A 27,074-nucleotide genomic window follows, 5' to 3' on the forward strand; every position below is an offset into this window, starting at 1 on the left:
GGTACTGAAGCTAAATGTAGAGCTGAAACATGAAGATGACCATTTTACACAGAACGGGACGTTTTCAGATTATGAAGAAGCTCACACTAGGTGATATGGAATGTAATGAGGGACAGTAATATGAGAAAGGAAGAGAGGAAGAAGAGAAGCTCCTTAGGGTAAGTGGGTCATGCCTGAGAGACTGTCCTTCACCTCAGACACCTGCACCTCTCAACAGAGCCCCCATCAAGGACTCACTTTGTCCCTAGGCTGCACCATTGTCAACTGAAGGGCCCTCCAGACTTTGCTCTGAATACTTCCCTGTGCTACTCCAAGTGGACTGAGCCCAGCTTCCCCAAGAGACAGACAAAACAGTGGATTCCAAAGTGCTGGCCCCTTGGCATTCCCCTGCCTCTAGGAGATAAAGAGGGGAACTTCGGCCTGATTCTCTCTTTTGCTCTTCATCCCTCTCAGCAGTCCCCTGAAAACATGGAGATGAGGAAGAGCAGAAGAGGAGACTCGCAAGGGATAGCAGAATGGTGGTCTCAGAGGGTCACAGAGTTAGTAGTGGAGGGCAGTGACGTTCCTCTTTCCCTTTGGTCCTTCCTCCTCTGTGACCACTGAGAAATGACTTCCACTGGGCGTACTGGGGAGCGTGGGTGGAGGGAGAAGTGGAGGAATTATTCCCTTCTGTCTTTCTGTCTGGACTATATTTAACCTGCCTGACAAGATGGATGTTAACAAGGGAATGCTCAGCGTAAATGAAGCCATTATATTCTGCTCTCTTGTCCTCACTTAAGCTTTACATTAGAAACTGAGGGGTCATGATGATATGTCAGGAGGACATTCAAAGTGAGGATGAAATACAACATATAAATGGCATAAAAAGCATAAACACAGATGAACCCTTCCCTGGTATGAATATGCATGTTGACACTGCTAATTTTACTGCTTATTTTGCAAGATGCAAATCTATACCTGTGCACTCAAACACACAGGCCTACAGTAGATATAGAATGCCAGAAAGTTTTTCATGTAGCACAACAAATACACACCTGTTCAGCTGGGCTCACATACAGTTAAACGCACACACCGTAATTTATACATGCACAGACTCCCACTGTAGTCATGGTGTGGCCAGCCAGTGCAGGCTGTATGTAGGAGTGGTGTGGAGGAGTTGGAAGTGATTAGAGAGAAATATGCCTGTCTCCCTGTAATGTTAGTAATAGGCAGCAGCACATCAAAGTCCAGGCCTGTCAGAATGATCCGGATCAAACCAGCCCCCATCTGGAAGCCATAACTGACTTTTCACTCATTTAAACACTCTTAAAACACACTGAACAGACATGGAGCTCCCGTCTCTGCTCAACACTCACCACCACTCATATCAGCACCCTCTGCCCTGTGCGTGTGTGTGTGTGTGTCTCACACTCTCCTCATATTGTCCAACTCTGTATGTATTTTCACTTTTAATGGTACACCCATGTGTTTTACATTTGTGCATTAGGCTACTAATTTCTGATGATGAATGTTTTCAGTCACACTTACAATCTCGTTTTCATGGGGTTAGAAGAATACCATCTAGCACTGATCCTATTATGACAGTTAGTCATATTTATACATTGCCTAATGCACAGGCAGATATTTTTAAAGCCATATAAACATCTGCTGAACCATGAAATCAAAGATATTATTCTTTCTGTAGGGGATAAAAATTAGAATCAAGTCCAGGCCTCTTTTGCTGCTTTAGTTTCAGGTCGAGATAAGTATCTTGTCCATGTATTAATGACACTGCATTCTGAGACAATGATGCAGAGTGCTTCCCTCTTGCCTGCTTGCTCACACTGTGTTGACTGGACTCCTGGACATATATTATCTTTCCAAACACAAGTCGGATGTGGCTGTAAGTGTATTTTAATTGGCTTTGAGCCACCTTCCTAAAGCAAACAACTCATGGTGTAGCTGGTGGTGCGGTGCGCTTGGTGACTGACGGGTGGCTCGCAGTCAGGGTGGGGTGGGGTCCAATAGCCTGTCTGTCCACCGCACTGACAATCAGCGCAATACAGGACTCCATTGTGTTTGTGCGTGTGTGCACACATTTGTTTAATCTGACATGTCTGCATACATGCACACATCTCACTTTCCGTGCGGCTGAGGCTGAATGTCTTTCCGTCACTCTATGGTGTTTCATGTTTTTGCTTTTGCTACTGTTAAAGATCTTAACGCCTAGCAGATAGCATCTGGAGTTCAAGTGCAAGTGATTTAATACTAACAATTAAAGTAGGCATGTTAGTGGGCAACCCAGGCTCCTGCTGCGGCCGGACAGGGAGTGGGCTGTCTCTCATATCTCCACCAGACAGGGAGACAGGGGGGCCTCTGGCTCCAGACGCCACTGATGCTTCTAACGCACGCTACTTTTTAGAAAAAGATTTCTTGCTTTCTTTGTTTTGTTTTTTTTATTTCTAAAAATACATAAATTATGGACCAGAAATACCAGTTCCCACTGAGAAAAGATGCAATATTTCTTTTGTTTTCATTTCTTTTTAAACATATATTTTATTTTGATTGACACAGGGGTACACAGTTGCTGGCCACCACTGTTAAACAATTATGTATGTTGTTGATGTTGGATGTAGAGCTAAAAACAAGACTTCTGTTGGATTTGTAACTTGGGGGTTGGTAGAAAACCGAGTGTAGTGGTTTGGAGAAAAGGAAGACGTGATGGCAAACTGAAGAAAACATTTTCAATGTCTGAGCTCAGCATATGGAAAAAAGCCCTAAAAAACGATTCATTTTACAAGAACCAAGCATCTTACTCCTAACATGGCCAACTCCACACTCATAAAATCTATAGACATCCATTATAAAACATGCAGGCCCTTATGAGCTGCTTTTGCCCAAACCCAGCAACGGGGTTGTCTGCCTCCAAATCCCCTCTGGAAGTGTTTGAAAACAAAGCGAGGCTTCACTTCAACCTCATTAACTAGTTATAATAAACAAAACAATGTGTTTTTAATGGATGGCAACTCCTGTCTCCCCCTTCCCCTTCCAGTTCTTGTCCAGAGTGCCTGGCCAGTGGTGGGTTTCCCATGACTGCAGCTTGCACTGTCATGATGATGGATGGGTAAGGTTGGTGAGGGCTGCCTCTTAACCTTCTCCTCCGGGATGTCCCATGGACTGACAGGCGCATTGTGGCATACGACCCGTGCTGACATATTGCTCCACCCACTGGCACAACCACAGACAGCCCCAGAAAATGCCCGCTTTTCCACTTTCTTATTCAACACTGAGCAGTGCACACAGAAATATAGGCACAAATGCAGTGTGGAGGACTCAATTAGGCAATGAAATAATTATACTGAAAAGTAAACTATCTTAACCATGAGTGATAATGGACTGATTTGAGAAGTGTATTCTTTTTTTTTTTAAAGCTGACATTGAATATTTAGTTAAGCAGATTGTGTTGTAGTGTTGTTGTAGCTTCATATTGGTGTGAGGAGCAACCACCTGAGTACCTGGGGATCACTGCTGGCCTTCAGCAGGGCAGACATTAGCTTCCTGATGAGTAAACACCAGACGCTCACCAGCCGCAAGACAAAGTCCTAATGTTGTCACACAAGCTTAGTAGTACCACACATGTACAAATACACTTCTCTCTCGCCTAGTCTGACTCACTTGAACACATTCTCCACCACACAGAGCGCCTCTGGAATAAAATTCTCCCAACTAGTGTAAAACAATCCAATAACAGCCGGCACCTCTCAAAATAAAACAATAGCTCAGCTCATGCTGGTGTTGTAAAACAGCTCAGCCTATTACATGCACGTACATGTAACTATACTGTAAATTTGCCCTTTGGGTAATGGCACATTCTCATTCATTTGGTGATTTTGGGATTATAGTAATAGAAATTTCTGTTATTTGTGCTTGCATTTGCCAAACTTAGTTCAGTTGTGTGTGCAAGCACTTTCCAGATTTATTTTTACTTTTTGTTTTATGCACCTAGATGTGTGTAGTTTAGCTTGTTGCTAAAGAGTGCTGCCAAATAAGCTGCATCCTTTTATTTTTAAGTGCTTGTTTTTCCGAGGGGTAATCATGTTGAATACTTCATTATGCCAAAGGTCATTAGGATAAAAGGATAAGATATTAGAAATAGACAAATGGAGTGTGAGGGTGTGAGCTACCATGACCCCTGTGACACCGCTCAACGTGTTTGTAAACAGGATGTCATTAACACTGGGAACCAATGTGGCTCACAATGACTTTTGTCTCCTTCGGTGTGTTTCTAGAGAGGAGGTGGAAGGGAGGGTGGAGGGTGGAGGCCTTAGAGAAAGAGAGACAGAAAAAGGGTAGGTGGTGGTGATACTGATAAAACATCAAATAAAACACTTCACATACTTCCACCGATAAATCAGCACCCTCACGGTTTGCTCAGAACTGCCCTTGTACTTCTCTGTCCAAACAGCATCCAGGTTAACTTTGTCACATCAGATAAGCACTGGCTAATGTGATGAAATTTATGGCTTGGCGTGGCTGCTGTACTAATACAGTGGTGGATTGTGTGAAGCTGGACTAAGTGCACTCAACTGTCAGCTCTTATTGTGGTGTCAGTCCTTCCTTCTAATTAGTGTCCTCAGCAGGCAGGAAGTGGGCCTGGGCTGGACTAATCTGTCAGTGAGGCCAGACCATCCTCGCCCCAGCGACTGTTTCCTTAGATAAACCCAGAGCCCTTTATCTAAAAGCTCTGCGACACTAAGGGGGTCTGGGAAGCCCCTGGTGATTCTCTTATTAATTCTTGGATCAAAATTTTTAATCCAAAAAAGGATGGAATTTAATCTATAGCATATTTCACTTATAATCAAAGTAACACTAATAAAATGAAGGCTTTCTGCAAGTTAAGCATCACACCTCTTTGAGATGTGCAGCAGCGACTCTCAGGCAGTGCGCTCACATCGTGGTACTGATCGCTGTGGTGACAGGTGTTGATTGAACGTGAGAGGGAGGAAGTGGAGCGAAGGACACTTCCTGGCAGACAGTTTTATCAGTAAGGGAGCAGAAGGGTCATAGAATGGGTGGATGAGGTTATCACACTCTGGTAGTCTGTACTGTATGCTACTGGTGCACTGGGAGCTTGGGAGGCCTGGCAGCAGCCCAGAGTTGCTGACCAAGGTAACTGTCTCTTTCATATAAACATCGTGTGAGTTATAGCCACTTGTTGGGACTATCAAGTACATAAGTTCTTTTTTTTTTTTTTTTTTTCTACTTGGTTTATACTGTGCTGCCATTATTCAACAGGTCATGAAATAGGTGCTTGTTTTTTGTTGTCGAAGGCCACTGACACATCCTGGAGAGATATCTCATGCTTGTACAGATTACAGGGCTGCTTTACAGTGACTAATGTGCAAAGAAAATGGCTAATTTGGGAGGCAAGATGTACTATTTTCATTTTATTTTCAACCACTTATCCGTCAGGGATACAGTTGTTGCTGGAGCCAATCCCAGCTAACGTTCCAGGCGAGGGCGGAGTACACCCTGGACAGGTTGCCAGTCTATCGCAGGGCTGACACATAGAGACACAAAGAAACAAACAACAATTCACACTCGCACTCAGACCTACGGGCAATTTAGATTCACCAATTCATGTCCAAGTCTTCAGACTGTGAGAGGAAACCTACACAGGCACGGGGAGAAAAGGCAAACTCCACACTGAAGGGACCTAGGCCCAGGAATTGAACACAATGTTTTATTTAAAAAAAAAAAAAAAATCTGCTTAATGTGACACTAGTCACAGAACAAAGTTGGGTAACAGGCTCAGGCAGGAACAGACAGAAAAGAAAAAGTAAGAGAAGGGGGAAAGGGAGAGTGATTGGGGTATTTTTTCTCCCCCTCTCCCTTATTTGCACCCTGCCTCCTTCCACCTTTCTTTGCCTCTTTTTCTCCTCTCCTTCTCCCACTACCAGCAGGGTCCAATTCCTCCACTTGAGCGCTCAGGGCCAGCAGTGGACTGATTAGACCCACACCCCCAGCCGCGCTTCGCTGAGGACTCTGCAGCAGGACGACTTCAAATGCACCTCGCTCCTGCCACCCCAAATAAAACCTGACTGGTCCTAATGGACATGTTTTAATCTCCCTAGGTTATTTGAAGATTTCTCCAGCCTGCTTCTGGCCACAGCAGAAACAAATTCCTCTCGCTTTGTTGATTAAACTGCTGCGTCTCCACCATTGCTTATCGTCCAGCAACGAGCTGCTCTTTTTAATTAAAAGTGAGACACCACAAGTGGCAATTAACAACTGGTAATTATAGAGCTCTTCAGAAGTGCAACACTCCACCTTCATTTCAATTATATAATGGACAAGTGGCTTTTTGATCTCCAAATTAGTGAACTCTTGTAATATTTGTTTTGTGGCAGATTTTGAGGGTTAATAGTGGCCTATGGTGGCCTCCCTCTATAATGATTGATGTAAGAGCAGAAAGAGGGATATTAAAAACTGGAACAGTCCATCAGGAAATGCAAATCGCACCTTCATGTTAATGAGCAGGCAATGGGCAGGGCTGGCCAGCCGTGGCGTTTCATGTGCGAAAAACAAGCGCCCACTCTGCTGCAAACTGATTAGTACATTTGAATTTGAAAGTTTAATTAAGTACTTCTAATACAGATCGTTTCTGAGAGTGACACATAACATTAAATAGTTTGATACTTAATTTAGCTGCCTTTTGATTGCAAAGCGAGCACACGTAAATTTTCAGTGTGAGTGTAGAGGCATTGAGTGCTATCCCAAAGGAGGCAGAAGCTGTGGACTTCATTTAAAACATTTAACTGATAACTGATGAAAATGTATTTAATGACCAATGCACTCTTTGAGTGTATAAAGCGGAACACTTGTTCAGTTTTAATTAGAATTGATTTCAATCTATGTACATGGCTGTTGCATTGTTAGTTTAGAGTTAGCGTTCCTTCACTCTATGCAGCCCATCAATATGAAAAGAGTGGACCTTGATTGATTTTTGGCTGCATGAGTGCAATGCAGCAGGTTAAAATGAGCCAATTATTAATTGGCTGCAACAATTTCATGTCTTTGGGGTATGCTTTCCATTCTGGCCCCTTTTACTGGACTGTCAATGTATCAAGTGGCTCAAAAGAAGTTTAATCTTTTCGCTGGTGCGATTTGTAATTGCTTTATTTCCCTAGTCAATACAGTCTTTATAAAAATACTTTTCTGCTGTACTCTAGGTGAAAATACATTTGCATTGCCTGTAGTCAGGCAATGCAAATGTGCCTTTGAGGTAAGATGGTACCATTTTTTTAAATATATACTTTCTGCATCTCCATATTTTATCATTTTGAAATTAAGTCACAATACTGTTATATATAATTAAAAAACAGCCTTGAGTCAATGAAGCTGTCAAATATAAAGAAAGAAACATTAGAACCATATTTTGGTAGAATTTAAGTCCAACATACCAAGGATTAGAGCGCTTTTGTAGAAATTATGCCAAATCAAATGCATGAGTGTAAGAGATCGCCTGATAATCTGTTTTACTTTATGCTGAACATTTTCATGTTCAGGCAGTCTGTCATTAATTCCACAGTCATGCCACTCCAAATATGTACAAAACAGGAAAACCAAAGAGAGAAAAAGCATGAAGTCAACAGTCTCAAGTCACTCAAGTACTTTGGAATTTTGCAATGGTGAATATTGGCAGCTCATTGCGAAATAAACACCAACTTTTTAAATTCAAACCAGGTCATTATGGATGGTTCTTAAACAAAATGTCAGTCATTAGGGGAAGCCATGTGGCTCTGCTTAGAGTCCCTGTTTGTTTGAATTAGGAAGAAGAAACGGGGGATTTCTGTGATCCCCCTCATCTGTCTAAATGACACACTGAGCACTCGTTACAGGACCGCGTTTCCCATCTACCCCACTGAGTGAAGAGTAGGATTGGTGCTTTGGAGTGTGCGAACGTGCGTGCGTGTGTGCTCGCATGCATGTGATCTCAGTCTAATCTGAGTTGCTGTTACTGTCATGTTCCTCTCCGTCCCTCATTGTCCTTCTGCATTCCTGCCTCAATCTCACTGTCATTTGGCAGCTGTCGCTCTCCATTTATTTCTTGCACTTCTCTCTTCCACACCCATTCAGATACAATCGCTCTCATTCTCTTGGGGGTATAAAATGCAAATAAGAATAAAAGTGCCTCCTGGTTTAAACTGTTTCTATTTCTGAAGATCAATGTGAATAATGCAAAAAATTAGAGAGAAATTACTTTAAATTTTTGCTAATACACATTTATCAGTTTCAACGAATTGATTAACCTGTGTACATACTTTTATCTTTTGACAATTCATATGTCTTCACTGAAATAATTAGGACTTCTGATTTGGTGAGAGTAGATTCTTGAACAACCAGGTCATATCGTTTACATCTTAAATATTATGGCTGTAAAGAAACAGATTTTCCTGCAGGGGGGCTGAGTGCCCCCGCTCAGCCTTGACAATGACCCACACTGTTTATGTCCAGACTCTCATGCAGAACTGTGCAGAGCTCTATAGAGAGAGAGAGAGACAATGATCCTCAGACAAGAGCGTAATCCTACTGTATTGTCCAGTTAAATCACCTCATAAATAGAGGGAAATTGACATCCATAACAAATAGCATAAACAGCCTCAGTTCTCTGAGGGGGATTTTGTAGCTCGTGGTGCAGAGCTGAATGTTAACCTTCCAACAATCATTAAACAAACATCCTCTGCAGGACCTTTCCATGCTCAGGTCTATTCCACATGTCGCACTGTGGTTTGGAAAGTCTCTGTAGCCACGGACATTATTGTATGTAACAAGTTCTATAACAAAGTTAAGGAGGGATTGGCCTGCTGCTGTGTTAGTCCTCAAGGCAAGCAGACCCTGAGAGGAAAAAAGCGACCCTCAGACAAAATCTATTCGTATCTGAAAATATTAAATGGAAGATGTCAGGTTGGTAGTAGGTGGTCAGCTTGTCACATTAGAAATACCTCTGCTTTCCAATACTTTCTTCTTTTTTGCCATACGCAGACCTTGATTCTGATTGAATTCAGCTTGTTAAACGAGTATCAGACCTGCTGTCTTGAATTTTATTTTTCGTCTGTATGTGCTCATGCATCCAAATACTTCTAGGCAGTTGGGTGGTGTGTGTGTGTGTGTGTGTGTGTGGGGGGGGGGGTTCTTGAGCCCTATTGTGCATGTGAAACAATACCTGTATTTATAACCTATGACTTGCCACTGTAGAGCCACAAAAGCAAAATTAAGGACCATTTTCAGCAGTTTCAAGAGGCTGCCAAAGGTGAAAGAAAAGACTCATTAAATGTAGCTGAGCAAAGATATGGGAAACAGGATAGTTTAAAGGTCCAGAGGCATTTGCCAAAAGAAGCTTGTGATGGGAGAGCTTTGTAAGTTCAGCAGTACCATAGTTATAGTATTCAGATATTTATTTGTGTGTGTTTGTGTTGCTGTCTTTTGTTGCATGTGTGCCTTTACGATGTCCAAGTGATGAGTTTGAGTTTGTCAGATGCTTCAGCCCCAAGTTGAGGGCCATTTGTCATTGGTGGGATTCATTATACATGTCCCTAAGCCCACTCAGCTGGGCAGTGTGATCACCACTGACCCCCTGTGACAACCACGGCACCTTCATTATGTCACCATAGCCACCCTGTCACTACAGCAACTCTCTAACTGTCTGGGTGACACCCCTGGGTGGGACTCCAATCGTTCATCCAGAGGCCTGCTTGTCTCTGAGCTTGTCACTTTGTGTATGTGTGTCTCTGTGTGCAAGTGTGTGCGTGCCTGTGTGCTTCAAGGAATTGGTGTGTTTTATGACTCTGGCTTGTGTATTTTATGTTGTTATTTCTCAGTACGTTTCTCACTTGGATGCTTTCATTGGCCGGTTCGCTTTCCTATGAGTAACAGATTGTTTGGCTGAATTATCTTAATATATTCACCCACCTGGTTCCCTAAACAGGTACAAACAACACTTCTATTCCAGCTTTTTGCAACCTCTCATCCATTATCCCTTAAGAAAAATTTCAAGCATAAACTGACCCTTAATTTGTGTGTTTTCTCAGTAGGTATTAGGTTTATAACAGATTTACATTTTTTTTTTTGGTGTCCTTTCATAAGCCATATTATCATATTCTTTCCAATAAGATAATTTCATATAACGCACTGGACACTGTTTTACTATTACTCCTCCCCCTATTTTCTAATCAGCAATTATTCAATTATGTCCCATTAGTTGGAGGGTGTTGCCAATGTCGCCACCCTGGGCGTTTAGCCCCTGCTCCCTGTCAGAGGGAGAACCCGAGGGCCCCGCAGAAAGCCTGTGATTAGTGTTGCGTCTGCAGAGAGGTGACAGAATCCCTCTTCAAATATTTTGTCTTCATTTTACGGCTCTGAGATGCAATTATGGAGCAGCAGTTCATTACGGCAGCACGCGGCGCTTCATGTTTTATGCATGCTGCCTCATTTAGGGCCTTTATTAACGAGCCAGGTCGGACCAGGCTGCTTTACTGCAGGCTGCACTATGGCCACCGCTGCTTGTGTTTGTGTTGTGTGTGCTGGCAATATGAGTAAGCAAGAGTTAGGGAGTAAGTAAGAATGAAGGCTAGGTAGAAAATAAGGGGGGAAAAAAAGAAATATGTGATTGAGTGAAAAGTGAATGAACCAGAGTGTTCTTGTGTGGTCAGTGTATTGGTCACTTCACCACTGTGCCCTCTTTGTCCCAGCAGCCGGCCTCATAACGGAGCCCTATAGTGTTGAGAGTGGCACGGGCTGGCTTGGTTTAAAGGCTGTAGATTGAGGAGGTGGGGCCGGCAGGGGTGACTAACTGCACCTCCCTCAGCAGAAGAAACTCCATCTGCATCCAGCATTGAGACAGATGAGGCCAATTTGGCTCCTTAAATTTCTGGGCTGTGATGGATGTGAGGTAGCTGTGCACGCTGAGAGGTTGGTAGAAGGGGGTGATGGGAGCGGGGGAGAGAGGGGAGACAGGTAAGAAGAGGGAGGCAGAGTAAGATATCCCATGTAAAAAAGAAAGAGTCGAAGAAACTCACCTATGGGCATGAGCAGTTTGAATCTATTATTTAAGATGGTTTATTTATTGCTATTGCTGCTTTACCTTTCAATGTATAAATTAGATACAACAGGTACAAAGGTGGGAGAAATTATAATTTAAGGTTTAAGGCTGGACTTTAATCCTTGAGTGCATTGAACACATTTGAGTTAAGTAGGTCATATGAGCTCAATATTGTACTGTATCTTAAGTGATCCAACCCCCCTGATGGGACAAATTAAGCTACAAGTCTAACAACAAACAGCGGTGTATAATTTCGCCTGATGCCAAATGTAGTATGTGTTGACACCAGCTTTCCAGGTTTCAAGTGACGCATAGCTAAAGCTAATGTGCCGTAGACGGAAATCTGTGTAGCCAAAAATTGCCTTTGATGGAAAATTTTCTCTTGGGAGGATGGCCAAAGGCATAACTTGCTCTGTGCCCACCAGGCTTTTCTCTTTTCTCCCATTCAGTGTTTGTATAGTGTACAATGCAAACATGCAGGGACAAGGTTATTGAGTCACTGATATACAGTTCGGCTTCATGCTTTTGATTCTAATCAGGTGCGCCTGATTATTCATGTCAAACATTTGAATGTGCTCAAGCTTGGTTGCATGCCTTCCAAAATAACATTTTTTGCGTTACCAATACAAATTTCAACTAGTCAGGTTGTATTTGCCTGCAGTTTTGCCCAGTTTTAACTGAGTGATGGCCCTTTCACTACAAACCGACCAGAGCCCCCATCTGCACTGCAGATCCGCCCCCTTTTGATTAGAACTACCATCCTCAGGCCTACATAAATATTTTATCAAGTATAATGGAAATTGTCAAATCAATCTAATTGTGTAATGCATTATGAAGACATCAAACTTAAACAAAGCACATATGCTATCATTTCTTTTAACGACTGGGCCAGGTTGAGCTGGCGGTTTGGTACCCAGGGGGCCCTCCACAGGGCTGGGGGGGGCTGGCAGCAACCACTCTGGATATACGTCTCTCTCTGCTCTGCCCAGACCTGCCTCGCTCACATTTCATCAAAGGAATCAATTTCTCAAATGTGCACAACTGTGAGCCATAATTATATTAGGGCCCGATGGCAGTTAGCCATGACATGAAAGAGGGAGAGAGGAAAGAGGGAGAGTGTGTGCTCATCTATACATGTTTGTATTGACATCTATTGTTACCAGTATAACTTTTTGATGGACATTTGGTTTTACTTTTAACTTTAATTGGTGGCTTTCTTACTTTCCTCTCTCTCTCTCTCTCTCTTTTTTTTTTAATGATTGTAAAATTTATTTTCCAAATTGGTGTGTCACCTTTCAGCTCTGTTTGGAATTAAGTTGTTGTTTTCATTTCTTATCTTTTATGGGGAAGGAATATAGTTTCTGTCTAAAAAGTTATAAGGATGTGGATAGAAGACTGAAAACTGTTGAAAAGAATGGCACAGGTAACCAATGTAAAGATATCAAAAATCTCAAGATGGGTGACAGGTTGTGAGATGGTGGATTAGGGTTAAATCAGAGGCGAAGACAGGAGATGATGGGATTAATGACCATTGTCAACATATTCCCCTCACAGGCCATGTCAAAGAAACCAGCCAAATCAATCCTTTGAAAAAATATATGTATATGCTGATGATATACACTCATCCATTACTGTCTCACACACAATAAGCACATTCTACAAATATATTTCAGCATAAAGCACAAGGTTACTTAAAAGGAATATTGAGAGACAGAAACATGCATACGCACAATGACTCACAAATTCACGATTCAACTTTCCTGTCTTTCCTGTCTTCTTCCATCTTTTCCTTGACCCTCTCATCTCCAGCCCCCCACCCCGCTTCCCCTCATCTTCTGTATCCTGGGGTCAGTATGTGATTTGGAGGGCCCTCCCTCTCAGCCCACAGCTGATGTATGGCTTGTGGAAACAATGTGAGCACTGGGTTGTTATTCTGTTTGCTTTACATTTGACAGGCTTGAGTTAGCGTCCGACTGGGATCCTATCTCATTAGGCCAAATGCAGGGCTAAACCAATCATAAAAATCGTTTGGCAACTGGCATCTCACTTAGGAACACCTGTCAACATACAGGCCGGAGATAAACTCCGCAAATTAGACTTATAACTGAGATTGAATCAAGAAGAGGTTCAAGAGAGGAGAGAGAGAGCCGCATGCCCATATGCTCCATGTTGTTAGAGACTTAATGATATGAAGTGGTCGGTTTAATGTGCAGGCCTCCTCGTTGATGATATTGATTGTGGGTTTAGGACTCAACTGCAAGTGTGTGTATGTGTGTGCGTTGCACATCCATCTGAGTTCATCAGGATGTCATTCATTTGCATTTCATTAAAAATAAATGTAGTTCCTTAATCCTTCATATTGATTATACCAAACAACAAAGGAAAAAGCAAAACAATTTGTCTTTTTATATAAAAGGATCAAGACACAATTTTTTCAATAACCTACTAAAGTGTGTTTGTTAGTATGTCTGTCACTCAGTGGCTTACAATTGCATGAGTCAATGCAAATGTCTAACGTTTATTTTTCTTCTACACACATTTACTCTCCTCTCTCTCCTGCACACAAACCTCTCTCTTTTCCTCTGCAGTATCTTCCCCTCCTCACCCTGTCTAAGCATACATCTTTATCAAGCGCCTGTTGTCAGACAACATTAGATAATTAATAGACCATTTGTCAGGCCTGTGAGAAACATGTTAAAATCCCAGAGCAGCTCTCCAGATAAATCCTGCACACACACAGTCGCCTTTGTTGTGTCAGCCTGCCATTGGCGCTGCAGATTTACCATTAAAGGACCCTCATTATTAATCACAACTAATGCTAATTAATTAAATGTCTGTGTGTGTGTTTGTGTGTGTGCGTGTCTGTGCACGCATGGAGGGACCAGTTTCTATTTGTTGTACAGTGTTAATTGGTAACTCGGCCCACAGCCCTTAATGGAGTGTTTTCCATTTGGAAGCCCGGGTAGTTGACTAACATTGGGGTGAAAAAGCATAGACAATGCACTCATTAATTAGGAATGTTAAGAGCTCTGCCCATGTAGCTCCAATCTGTGTGTGTGTGTGTGTGTGTGTGTGTACGTGTACTTTAACAGTCTTTGCATTGTGAGTGCCTCTTTGTGAGCATATGGACTTCAATGGCGAATGTAAACAGCACCTACAGTATTATTTGTTTTTACTTGGGTAAAATTGTAACATTTTTGTCAGTAATATGTAAGTAGATTAAAACGTACTATAACTATTTGTACAGAAACATTTTGTTAATCCGGGTAACATAAATCATTCATTCATTATATCTGCTGTACTATTAAGATTTTATTCAACCACATCCTCTTTAATGGGCATTTTATATTAAGAGAAAGACAACACTGACGCTTCATCAAGCAATACAATCATACAGTCATAAAAAAAATTCCAAATGTCTTTAGCCTGAGAGATACATTATGAACAACCGGCTAAGATTTTGTGTAAAGAGCAATTTAAATCGATGATGGTTGATACAAGTCAGTTCCACAGTCACCCCAGTGGAACCATGCACTAGAAGACTTCCCAAAAGCAGCACTAAAGCCTCTATTAAGCACAAAGACAGAGTTAATTAGGAAGCTTATTGCCTCTCCTGGGGGCATGGGGCTCCAAACACACTCCTATACACCCTGCTGAGGGATTCTAGGCAGAGAATGATGCACTGTAATTAAAAGTGTTTAGCAAATCCACAGCAGCCATCTTCTGTGGCTGTAAGAGTGTTGGAACGAACCAAATAAGAGATAATGCATTTTTATTTTCCTTTGAATTGAGTCTCAGTGAGTTTTTTTCTCCCATGTGTCTATGCCTACGTCTCCCTGAGGGTGTCCTAATTTTTTAGGCAAATTACTTAATATACAATGACAGCAATGACGTACCCCTCCCCTTTCCAAAATAAAACAAACATCTCTACAAATTATACCTCAATGGGTTTAACAACAATGCTGTAGATTAAAAAAAAAAGATTGAAATATACCAAAAAGTATGTTTGTTTGTTTTTTGTGTTTGTTTTTTTTTTTTAAGTGTGTGTGTCAACCACACACACTTAAAAAACCACCATTTGTCAGTCTTTTTTTTTCTTTCTGGAGTCTCTTCATTGATAGTTTCACCAGCAAAAAATACTCTTAGTTTTCATTGTAAAACGCTGTAAACGGGAAGCTGAAGGATGATGAAGAATGCAGCGTCAGAATTTGGATGATGACTAATAGAGGGGATCATGTGAGATCATGTATGGCCTATGGTACAGGGGTAACCCCATCCCCCCCATCCCATTTGTCTGCTACCACAGCCAGCAAATGATATCTAGAGATAAGCATGAGGGACTGTTACTCGTAATGTGAGTTCATTTCCATATTTCATGATCTGAGACCCCATCAGTCAAGTGTTATGCCCCTGGATCTGGCTGTATTAAGTGATTTGTGAATTGGACCCAGGGTAAGTAGATGATAATAACAATAATAATAATTATAATGTTCTCACCTTTCACCTTACCATGTTACAGTTGTGGAACATAAAATAGCTTAAATTCAGTTTAGACTTCGTTTTAAATTATGCAAATAGTAATTTTAGGATTTTGTGTGTGTGTGTGTGTGTGTGTGTGTGTGTATATATATATATATATATATATATATATATATATATATATATATATATATATATATATAGATAGATAATTCCCAACTATATTATTATTATTATTTTCACTGAATCAATATTTGCATGTGATCTGACTGATCTGACTGAGATTATTGGGGAAAAGTAGAGACAAAAGAGAGGATGTAATGTGGGGTGGACGGTGCCTACAGGTAGGTTATTTCCGTCTGTAAACATATGTATCCATTTGTCCCATGGGTGCGTCCCCTTGGCGTCCCGTTGGCAGTGGCTGGGTCACACCTCCATTAGGGGCTTTGTCACAGTGATTAATAGCTCTTTCTATCATCTTTAATTCACTCCCTGATGATGGCGGCAGTGCTCGCTGCTCGGGGTAATCGTGTGATATATGAGTCCGCCCAACACCTCGTGGCAGAGGTGGAAATCATTCCACCCATGCAGATAGCAGCCCGTGAACAAATGTTTTCCCTCTTAATAAAAATTAATGAATTTGCCGTTAAGCGCAAGCATTTGAATACATGGGATATAACAATATGTATGTATGTGATGCATGATGCATTTTCCTATCTGAATAGGTTTTGATGGGGACATAATATTGGCTTCCTTTTTATCCTTCACTAAATAGTCTGTGTTGTGTTTTAGACACAGCCGCATCAAAGTTGTTGGCATTTTTGCCTCCTTCTGCTATCTTAATGTGTCTTCTATGTTATTAATAGAATTGAAGTCTGGGAGCTGTTTCCAGCTCGAGTTCTCCATCTAAACCTGGAATTCTCTCTTCTTGATGAATGGTGTCAGCTTACAATGATGAAGTAATGCCCATTGTTCTGCAAACAAACATGACTATTTGCTTTAAGTAGACGGAGCCACACTGAAATTTGCATGCACACAAACACGCACTACGACTTCATCATCTGTGTGCATTGTCCTTACCGCCCAACGTGTCTTAGCAGCTCTATGGTCTTTGACTTATCAATCATCTGCAAATGAAACCACAATTTTTTAAAACTCTGAACATGGAACATTTGCTTTCAGCTAACGTTTACCTTACAGAAACATATATGTTTATGAGCTGAAATGCTCTCATTGAGTCCACTGGACCAGGGGAATTTCTGGTCTAAATCAAATATAAACTTGGAGACCAGCATGGGGGGGGGGGGGGTGGGTGTCAGAAGAGAAACAGCTATGGAGGGATATGGTTACCGGTAAAAGCTCTTGTCCCTCCACCATATGGCAAGCCTCACATCCACGACCATAACTGCGTTACACAGTCTCTGTGCTGAAAATCATTACATTGACTCCCAGATCCACATTGGGTTTCATGCCCAACCCAGCTCAGCAGAATTTCTAACAGACTTTCCCTTCAACCATGCTGGGCCCACACAGTGTGTGTGTCAAACACAATAGATGCACAGCCAGTGTGAACAGGTATTGCTGCACAGAATGGCGCAATATACTTAATAGTCAAGTTGTAGATCTGCTCAAATACATACAAATGCGCACACGCTATTCTGCACGGTACTGAAAACACAGCACGGTTCACTCAGCACACTGTAAGTATGCAAAAGCACATTTTGACAGGAATTTAGACTTGGTTATGAAATAGTTGGCAGTTTTGCATTTTTCTACACTAGACAGTGTGTTCTGACCTTTCCAAAGTGGAAGCTGCACATTTAAGGATATTTAAATACATTTACTTGGCTTATCTCCTGTTTCAAGCAATGTGTCAAAGTTTGTAACAAGAAGAGGGCACACATGAACAAGTTCAGTGATTTTGTTCAGGTCTCAGTTAATCTTTCAGTTTAGTTTATGACCACCTGTGGCCAATCAGAGTGACCCGTTCAGTCAATCAGAAGCACAGTTACTTCATGGCCAGTGAACAAAATGTGTGTGTGTTGCTGTATGTTTGTGGATCAAAGGTTCCATGGCTGACAGCGCAGCGGTACAGTGTCACACAGGCAGCCTTCAGGAATGTTCCTCGGTGAAGGGATGGGTTGTGGAGCCTCATTAGCAGAGCTCCTTCTCCCCTTGGCCTGTCAGTCTGCGTTAGGCACAGCCCACCACAAATGCGCGCTGGGGGAGCAGCAGCTTCCTGTGGATCATTTCCGGCTTTTAGTGTCTATATGTCTTACCGTGTGACACCTGGCTGACCTCTTTATTTGCTTGTGTTCTGAATACTTCTGTCAGTCTTGGTGACCTGTCTGATTGTCTGTCTGCAGTTGTCTTACTGCCAGTCTATCCTTTCAGTTCAATGTTTTGTTCCATTTCCATTTTTCTTTGATGCTTCTACCTACATGCATTTCAGAGAAAATTGTTTATCTTGGAACGAATGCTTTATCTGTGCACTCAAACACTGATTCTGTCTCTCTTCCACCATTAAACCCGATCACCCACGTGTGCCACTATGAAGGTGCCCAGTGTGGGTTCAAGGGTGATACTTTACATCCTGTTTCACTCTATTTACAATTAACCTCACTGTACTTCCCTCTGTTTTCACTATACAGTGACAAAAGAGTCCAGGAAAAGGAAATATAAAACAGTCAGAACAGTACAATGCTCAGCAGACCCCGTTGCCCACTTTGGCATGAGCTCAACCGAAGGACAAACAAGCCCAGTTACTGCTGTGGCTTGGTTTTTGGCTTGGTTTTTTTTTTTTTTGAAGTACATATCAAGTTCTATTCTGAACTTAAATGTGTGTATAGGGTATTTTTATTTAGTTAACCCAATGAGAATAAATTACATCCTTCATTATTTCTGACTCTATTTACCACTCAGTCCAATCAAATCAAGATCAATAATGTCATACAGAATAGCCCCATCTTCTCCCTTCTTCTGGTCTTCTGTTTGTCTTCTGTTTATTTGATCTGATTACATGAAGACATTTGTTTGTACTCTATCCTCTTCAGCACATGTTGTTGTCTGGAAATATAAACCATTGATCTGCCCAACAGAGAAATGTCAGTGAGCACCTCACCAAGAGTCTGCTTCTGATTCTTTCATAGGTGATGGTGATGATGAGTTTGCCCTCTACTCATCCGACATCTTAGACGATGTGTGTGGCTCTGGTGATCCTACACCTTCCTCTGCGCTTGTGGAGGATCCTGCATCCCCTCCACTCTCTGATGATGAGGCTTCACCCCAGGACTTCTTGTCATTCCAATGCCCAAACATCTTTTTATCCCAAGAAGATTTGAATGTTCCCCTGGACTTTGAGCTGCGGGAGTCAGCAGCGCCAGGAGGAGGCCTGGGTATCTGGAGCCGCAGGAAGGTAAAAGTTGGAGAGTGTTTTGGACCATACGAAGGAGAGCACAGGCCTAGTCTCCGAGACCCCTCTCAAGGCTGGGAGGTAAGAACATTACAGATCAGGAAAAGTGCAGAATTTATATGTTCTGAAATTATTATTCTGTAAACTCAGTACCTTTCATATACATAGTTAATTGATAAAAGTTAATGTTTTTTCCATAAATGTGGCTGAAAATTAATTCAGAGGGCAGGGAATTATGATCAGCAGTGACCAGATTTTTCATTTGTTTTTGGACAGATTTCATGGCAGCTAGGGTAGAGAAATTTGTTCAGCTTGTATCAGAGCAGCTCCACACATTTCAAGTATAAACATCAAATTTGTAGTCAGGAGGTATTTCTCTACCAGTAGGCACACAATTTCTGACAAGAGGGGTTTTCTTTGGCCAATATCCACTGTAGCCTTCACAACAGTCCTCTTATTTTCTCCCATGTCGTCATGTTCACATTTAGCCTAGTGACCACAAAGCTGTTGCTGTCGTTTGTTGCCCAGTGATGTAATGTTAGCTTAGTGCCACTGAAAGAAAGGGAGTCGAGGTTGTGCTCTTAACTCAATTAAAATGAAAAGCCATAAATCCCTTCTTCATCCTGGTTAGGGACCCAGTGCGGCCATTGGCAAATCACATATTGGTCAGCCGACACAAAAAATCGAAGGCAGGGTCACAGGACAAGGTCAAAGGTTAGATGTGGTCTCTGTCAGTGTCACGCTAGTTTGGCTTTATAGAGCAGGAGGAAGGGCCTGGCAGAGTATCAGCCTCATTTAGTCTCCAAAAATAGAAACTCTTTAATTTGGATGTGAGGATTTAGTCCTTCATATTCATCCCTTTGTCACTTTGTCAGGCAGAACCAAGCTCATTCATTAAGAATCACTGACCATGCAGTTTATGGAGTGAAAAGTCACAGGTCTAAATAAAAAAGACGTTTCAATCTAGGGTTGATTCTTCTCAGAGTCTGCGTATCCCCTAAATCCATTTTAATGCCACACTTTAAAGTTGACTGAGAACGTGTTGGTAAAGTATCAACATTGCGCTCATATAAATAGTTTTGGATTTGGACTGGTGCTCTCTGGGTTTGCATCATAGAGCATTACTGTAGCCCATCAGCTCTGACTCAGTGGTTTGGCTCAGACCAAACCAAAATAAATTTCTTTTCTCTCTCTCACTCTACTCTCTGGACAACATTTCTCCAGGAAACAATTTCTCCCTCATTATCAACTGCCGGGCGAGACACAATATATAAATGTCTGTTAAAGTGAAGTGAGAAAAACACTCTTCATTTTTGCCCATTTTCATAACACAGAATCTAAAAAAAAGTCTCTGTGTCTCCCAAAGAGATTTAAAGCTGATAGAGCAAGCTCTTTTGGTTATTCTTTTTTCCCAGGGAAGGGAATAAAGGAAAAATAGGTTTCATGAATTTTAATCCGGCAGTAATTTATGGGGATCTTGAATAATAATATGTATTTAAAAAGCTGAGGAGCTTGGATCTGCGTGCGTGCGTGCGTGCGTGCGTGCGTGCGTGCATGTGTCTGGGGGCAGGCTTGTTGAAGGGTGGGGGGAGCCAAGATGGGATCCTGGCGAGGCAGCACTGTATCACAATGTTTAATTACCATCCTGACAGCAAGCCATAACTCTTTCCATTAAGTAAATAAGTTGTAAAGAATTTATGATGAAATGCCACATTATTCAGAATGGATATTCAGTGATGACATCCCCCTGCATTAAATATGGTAAACGCCATTAAGCCCTCCTGACCCTCCCCCTCTTCTCCCATGCCCACCCTTTCACTGTTCCTCGCCCGCTGCCCACCCCCTCGCCTGCAAACCGTCAATATGCCAATAAGCCCGTGGAGGGTCTGTAAAAATAAAATTGATTTGGTAAATGTGAGTTAAGATAGATATGTTTGCTTTCATCATCAATTCCGTGCAGTGCGGCGAGGTGATGTCACCGACCGGGGAACGATAAAGTGGCGCTCCCATCTGGAGCATTTGATGGAGGGCCCCGAGCGACTCAGGCCAGTGGTGACAGACTCGGGGAAGTTTGTCACCAGGGAGGCCACCGCTCCTCAGCGCCATCACCATAAATTTGGGGGCTTTATTCATAAAGGAGAAGAGTGAGTTATGACGGTCATGATGCTTTATGAATACAGGAATGGTGACTTATGGGAAAGATAGCTTCGGTAAATAAGAGGTAGAGAGGCGGCAGTGAGGGATCTGTCAGGCTGAGACGCTAGCTGACACTGTCGTATGCAGAACTGAAGTGCTGACTGTGCCAGCACTCATAGGCCCACTGTGTGTGAGTGTGGATGAATGATTTGTGTGTATTTTTATTAAATGTGAATTTGTTCATGAATGTAATGATTTAAATCTGATAACTGATATATTAGTGTTGCAAAATCTAATCAGTTTGCAGAAACCATAAACATTTTTTTGTTTACTCTTTCCCAAAAACTTGAAGATTTTCTTCCAGTTCAAGAAACTGAAGTAAAAACTGAAATTGGATTTGATTTATTAACAATAAATACTCATTTGTATGTAAAATAGAAATAAATTTTGTCATATCTTATTATATCATGCAGACTAGTTTTTTTCCGAATTTCAAATTGTCTCAAATATCTAGGATTCAATGGCAACACATAATCTTGAATTAAATTAATAAAAAAAATTCCAAAAACAGAATATTTCAGGGTTAAATCCCTAATTATGCTTCCCCAAAACTGATTTTAATAATTTAATTCAAGGAAAAAAACCATGAACTGCAAAATGTTCCATTCTGTCTTAAATGTGACAGGATATGGTTGAGGTGGTTTCCCTTTGCCCTCAGTATTTACAAATATTTTTCCCGGGCTTTACTTGGAAATACTCTTAAAGCTTGGATGCCCTCCAGTCCATATTCTGCTCTGTCTCTTTCTGAGTCCTTACACACATTGAAATTCAAACTCCATTAGTGTCCATCCTCTTCTCAGCAGCATCAACAATAAGACAGAGAGTGAGTGTGCAAGAGTTATCCAGCACTCAATGAGCCTTTGGGCTCACCCAAACTCGCAACCCCATGGGATTATGGGTTCTGGTTTTAGAAAACTGGGAGCCTGCTGTAGCAGTGATGGGCGGAGCAGGTTAGGGGTGCGAGAAGGGGTGTGATAGTGAGTGGGGCGGGACAGGGGTGCTTAGGTCCTTTGTGCACCTCTTCAGTGAGAGGCGGAGGTGGAGGTGGAGGCGGTAAGGCTGGTGGCAGTGGTGGGGAAATGGTGAAGGAGATTAGCAGTGATGGTGAATGGGAGTAAAGGATTAGGTGGCAGGGCAGGGCCTTTCCTGGCTCTGCCTGTCTCATGAACCTCCTGGTCCTGAGAGTATGGCAGGATGGAGGGAGGAGAGGCAGATGCCGGGCCAGGAGGAACCCCATCCTTTAAACTGTTGTTAACTGTAAATATTGCAATTTGAAGGATTCAAATGGAGAAATAAACAAGTTGCTACTGATGAATTGCAAAACCTTTGATTTCACATTCCTTGTCATTTTAGCATTAAAGCTTAAACTAATTAATTAATTCAACAGGCAGATTTTTTTTTGCCATTTCAAGTGTAGAGCTGCTGATTTGGCTGTTCCCACAGACAGTGTGAACTGTAGGAAAGGTCAGTTCTGGAATCAGTGTATTGGGTGTCTGGGAGTTGTATGTGTGTTCACATATGCTCTTATGTATGTGTGTGTGCAAGCTTGCATGTGTGTGTAAGACAGAGTGTGAGAGTGTGGATGGAGGGCGTTTCAAGAGAGCGTATTTTTTGTCAACGGATAAACCAATGTCCTGAATGAATGCAGATGTCTCTTGCTGGCTGTCCGCCTGTCCTCTGTGCACTGACGGCCTGTCACCTCTCTCTGTCACTGGGAGAAAGAGCCACTCTCAGTGCTGCCTAAAAGCCCCTTAATCCCCGAGCCCCTGCCACATCCCATCCACTGTCAGCGGAGATGGCCCTGCCCACAGCATTGCTTAGAAAGGCAGGCGCTAGGGATGAACCCCTCTGTCACTCACACACTTCTCAATGGACACACATCTTCACATTTTCGCCCACAAACGTACGCACACGTATATCGTTTTTGTTTAGTTCTTTTTTTTTTTTTTTTTTTTTTTTTATTCAAAGTGAAAAAGTCTTGCTTCTGTAAAGGCAATGTGAATGGTGGTTGTCAATGCATTGTGCTGCATGAACACAACGGCTGCACTGACATCACTGTGGGACCTGTTTTCTCTCTTGAGAAGAGCACCAACTGGCTGCTCCAACACTGTGTCTAATAATGAACGAGCAGTTTGCAACATACACTTGGGTATCATTGCCACTTAATGAATTGTAAAAAAGACAATGGAGACCATTAAAATCTGTTCTGTGAGACCGGAAAATGTGAGGAGGGAAATATGTTACTATGCAGACAGTGTCCTGAACAAAAGCGACGTGCTTTTCAAGAAAACACCCATTTAATTCTAGCCATTTTGATTGAAATAGCAGCTCTGTGTGTAAGGCTAGTAGTTAAAACGAGTATGGTTGGGTCGGCCTGAAGGTAGATTAACTGCTGGGGGGTGGAACCTCAAAGTAAATAGGGAGGTGAAGGGATCGGTTCTGTCAGATTTTAGCCAAGACCAAGGCATTGTCTAAAATATGAACTTGAGGAGTAGGTCTTGGGGTATAGGAGAGAGTTTTGACCTGTCTTCCAGACTTTTCCTCTGTACACCCAGTCTAGTCAGTTCAAATTGAGACCAGAAGGTGCACAATATATAACCTATATAAAGCATCGTTCTAGGACACACATTCACATTGAACCAATCTTCACCTCACCATCTGGGTCTAAATTTGGTGCCACTGCAAGAAGTGTGGTCTATATGTAGCACGGGAGTGGCATGCAAGGAGTCACACATTCACGCAGAGGCAACTAAATTTGTATCCCATCACAAACCTACAATTATTGTTTTGTTTTTTGCTTTACCACAACGATGATCTTTTCTTAATCTCACCCAAGTATTTTCAACACAATCATACCTTAACCTTTTTTTTTATTTTTTTTGCTGTATCACCGTCATCCTAAGTTTCAAAAACAAATCAGTGTCTTTTTTTTTTAAGATTCTGTTTTATCTAGTACCATAGATTAGATAGTACCAAGATTAAAGTTTGTATGTGCTTTTCTAACTTACTTCTAACAAAATCAATTCACTCATTAATTGAATTACATTGGTATCAATCCTTGTGTGTAAATACTCTTTTGCATTTAACCTGCAGCGCTACCAGAACCCCCTCCGAGTTTCTTACTTCCTTCACATGGTGCAGTGTGCAGCCTCTCCTCTGTTAAACAGCCCCAGTAATGCCTTCAGCCATGTGTATCCATGTCTGTGAGAGAGATGAGCTCCCTAACCAGTGTAACTGGAGCTTGATTGTCTTCATCAGGAGTGATGTCCATTCAAAACCTCCCAAGACAAAACAAGCTGGGGGTCCATCTCCCTAGCTCTCAATTGATTGGTAATCCTTTTCTCCGGGTTAATCTGTTGTTTCGTAGTGCTAGTTCGGGCTTGTTTGTGTCTATTTATATTTCTGTGTGTGTGTTTGGGGGGCTGCAGGGGGGTGTTATTGAAGGTTTAATCTCACGTGTGAGGGGCTAGGGGAGATGAGGTACATTTATAAAGAGTGGAAGACAGAGAAAAAGTGTGAGAGGATTCACATTCATGAGTGTAGGGTCAGTCGAGTCCCTAACCTTGTCTGGAAGCTGCTCTTCTCTCGGAGTTAAAGAAATTAGGGGGGGAAAAAAAAACTACAAATTTCTGATTTCCCTCTCACTCCTTAGTGCCAACACACCCCTCCCCTTCCTCATCCTCCTCCTTCTTTCTCTGTCTTAGTTCCCAGCAGGGAGGGGAAGCTAGGTTAACTAACTGAACAAAGTCAGAGCGAATTGCAGAAGGACAAAGGCGGGTGTGAGGGGGTGGGTATGCCAGTCGGAAGGTGTAGCCAGCAGCACAATACCAGGTGAAGGAGGCCTTTTGTCAGGGCTCCATCCAAAGGCAAAGGTCACAAGCCTTATTAGGTTTGAAGTGAGTGGAAGGACTTTTTGATTGAAAAAGGGGGGTGGGAAAGGAGGGAAGATGAAGGCGTTCAACAGTTTGAAAAGCTCAGAGGGGGGCATGCTTCACCCTCCATTATATCAGACCTGTTGGGATGCAGATAAAAATCTGACTGGCTGATGTAGCTCATGGTGGGAGTCACAACACACCCATAACTCACTGTGAGCTGAAAAAAAAAAGAAGCTGATTTGATCGGAAACATGCAGGGCAAACTCAATAAGACAATGACAAACGTCTAGACAGCCATAGACATAAATGCTGCTGCCTTGTAACGCACATTTACATCATCTGTCCTCAGCTGTTATAGCACTCTGTATGCTCTGAGGTAGATGTACACTGCAAGTCTTTTTGAACAAGGAAGCTTCAATGTCGTTGTCAAAGCCATTAATTCAAAGACATTTCTGTCTTATTGGAATATTTACAACAGACTGTAAAAGGAATGATGAGAGGAGAGGATGGATGAAGCAAAGATTACCAGCTTGACTATAATTCATCACAATTCGATATTTATCCTTATTATTCATGTATCCTTGGTTGTATACTGCTCTGAGTAAAACTTTGATAAAGGAATGTGAAACATCTTCCCATGAAACTGGCAGCTTAATAGGCAGAAAAGGTGATGAAGGTAGTGAAGTCACAATTGGAAAGGAGTTAAAGGAATGTGCAATTGCTACAAACTCCACCGAGGTTAGGCATTTATATCAAATGCACCTCGTCAACTGTCTACACAGATCCTTCAGCATAAAGAATACTTAAAAATATTATTATTCACTCACTAAACTCGTAATTATAGCTGGATACTCAAATTTACCCCAACACAATAAGCCCCCTTGGTTTACACACAGATGCGCACACACACACACACACACACACACACACACTCTCAGAAAATGTGCCCTCTGCACTCTGCATAGATAGGATTGAAAATGAAGGGACCCCTAAACAGCATACAGGAAACAGAGGTGATGAATTCCGTGTGCGGGGCCACAGCACCAGGCTCATAGATACCTTATCTAGGGGGATTGATAGGGGAAGGGCCTTCCTTTAAAACACACTGCTGATTGTTTCCAAATGTCTTCCCAATGGGGAAGGTTATAGAGAGGGAGAGACAGCAACTTGGGGGCAGAGCTTGCAAGCTTTTTATTGGTCCAGTCCAGGGAAACTGAGAGGGAACAGCAACTATGTCCCACCTTTCCTGCCCCAAGTTGCTGCTAGTGCCTAAGTACCAGTCAGATCATATTACTCAAGCAGTAAATCTAAGTGCCGGTTAACGCAAATAATCAAGAGCTAATACTGCTCTACGAAACCACTTTCTCTGTGTCTGTGGTCAGAGCTGTGCAAACAGGCACAAGCCAAGGCCCTCTGTCCTTTTAGCCTCTGCCAGACTCTTCCTCAGTCTCTCACGGCTATTATAACCTACACACAGTCACAACCTCCGTGCCCTAATGTATCCATGTATCCTGTATTGAGTCTGCACTTCCCTTTGTGTCTTGTGTTTATGTTCTTTCACATGTTTAAATCTCTCATCTGTCTCTGCACTGCAGTTCAAAGGGTAATGGGATGGTGCTGTCTAGTTTGAGAGCTTATTATTGGGTTAAGTGCTTAAAAAGAGCAGGCTGGGCCACATTCAGCACGGTAACACCGTACCCCTCTTCCAATTACTCCATATTGCTGCTCCAATTAGAGTGAAGCAGGTCCAAAACCAGAACGGAGAGCTGCCAGGTTTAGAGAGAGAGAAAGCAGAGGTCCCGGGTGGCAGTAATGAGGTCTTAACCCCGACTTTACTCTATTATGTCATAATGCTTTAATTCGAGCCATATGATATGCTGCTGTGCACGCATATGTTATTGGAAAGTCAGTATTTGTTAGCTGGCCCTGTCACTTCACCTCATATGCGGCCTGAGAGGAAGTGCAACAAAACTAACATTTCTGAGGAGCAAATCATTACAAGAGAGAAGACTGTATCAGGAAATCAGGAAGG

At 42.2% G+C, this 27,074-nt stretch overlaps 1 protein-coding gene across 12 annotated transcripts in view; it reads left to right on the plus strand.

Annotated features, from left to right (window-relative positions):
* Nucleotides 1–27,074, plus strand: part of mecom (MDS1 and EVI1 complex locus) — a 129,353-nt gene that overhangs the window by 25,742 nt on the left and 76,537 nt on the right. For all 12 annotated transcript variants that reach the window (XM_029517308.1, XM_029517294.1, XM_029517301.1 and 9 more), the window contains exon 2: nt 18,709–19,052. Coding sequence is in view for 11 of the 12 variants with exons in the window: in XM_029517294.1 (XP_029373154.1) it covers nt 18,709–19,052 (344 nt within the window). In the remaining variant the exon portion in view is untranslated. The remainder of the gene's footprint in view (nt 1–18,708; nt 19,053–27,074) is intronic.

Source organism: Echeneis naucrates, chromosome 13 (assembly GCF_900963305.1).
Source record: "Echeneis naucrates chromosome 13, fEcheNa1.1, whole genome shotgun sequence".
Lineage (NCBI taxonomy): Eukaryota > Metazoa > Chordata > Actinopteri > Carangiformes > Echeneidae > Echeneis > Echeneis naucrates.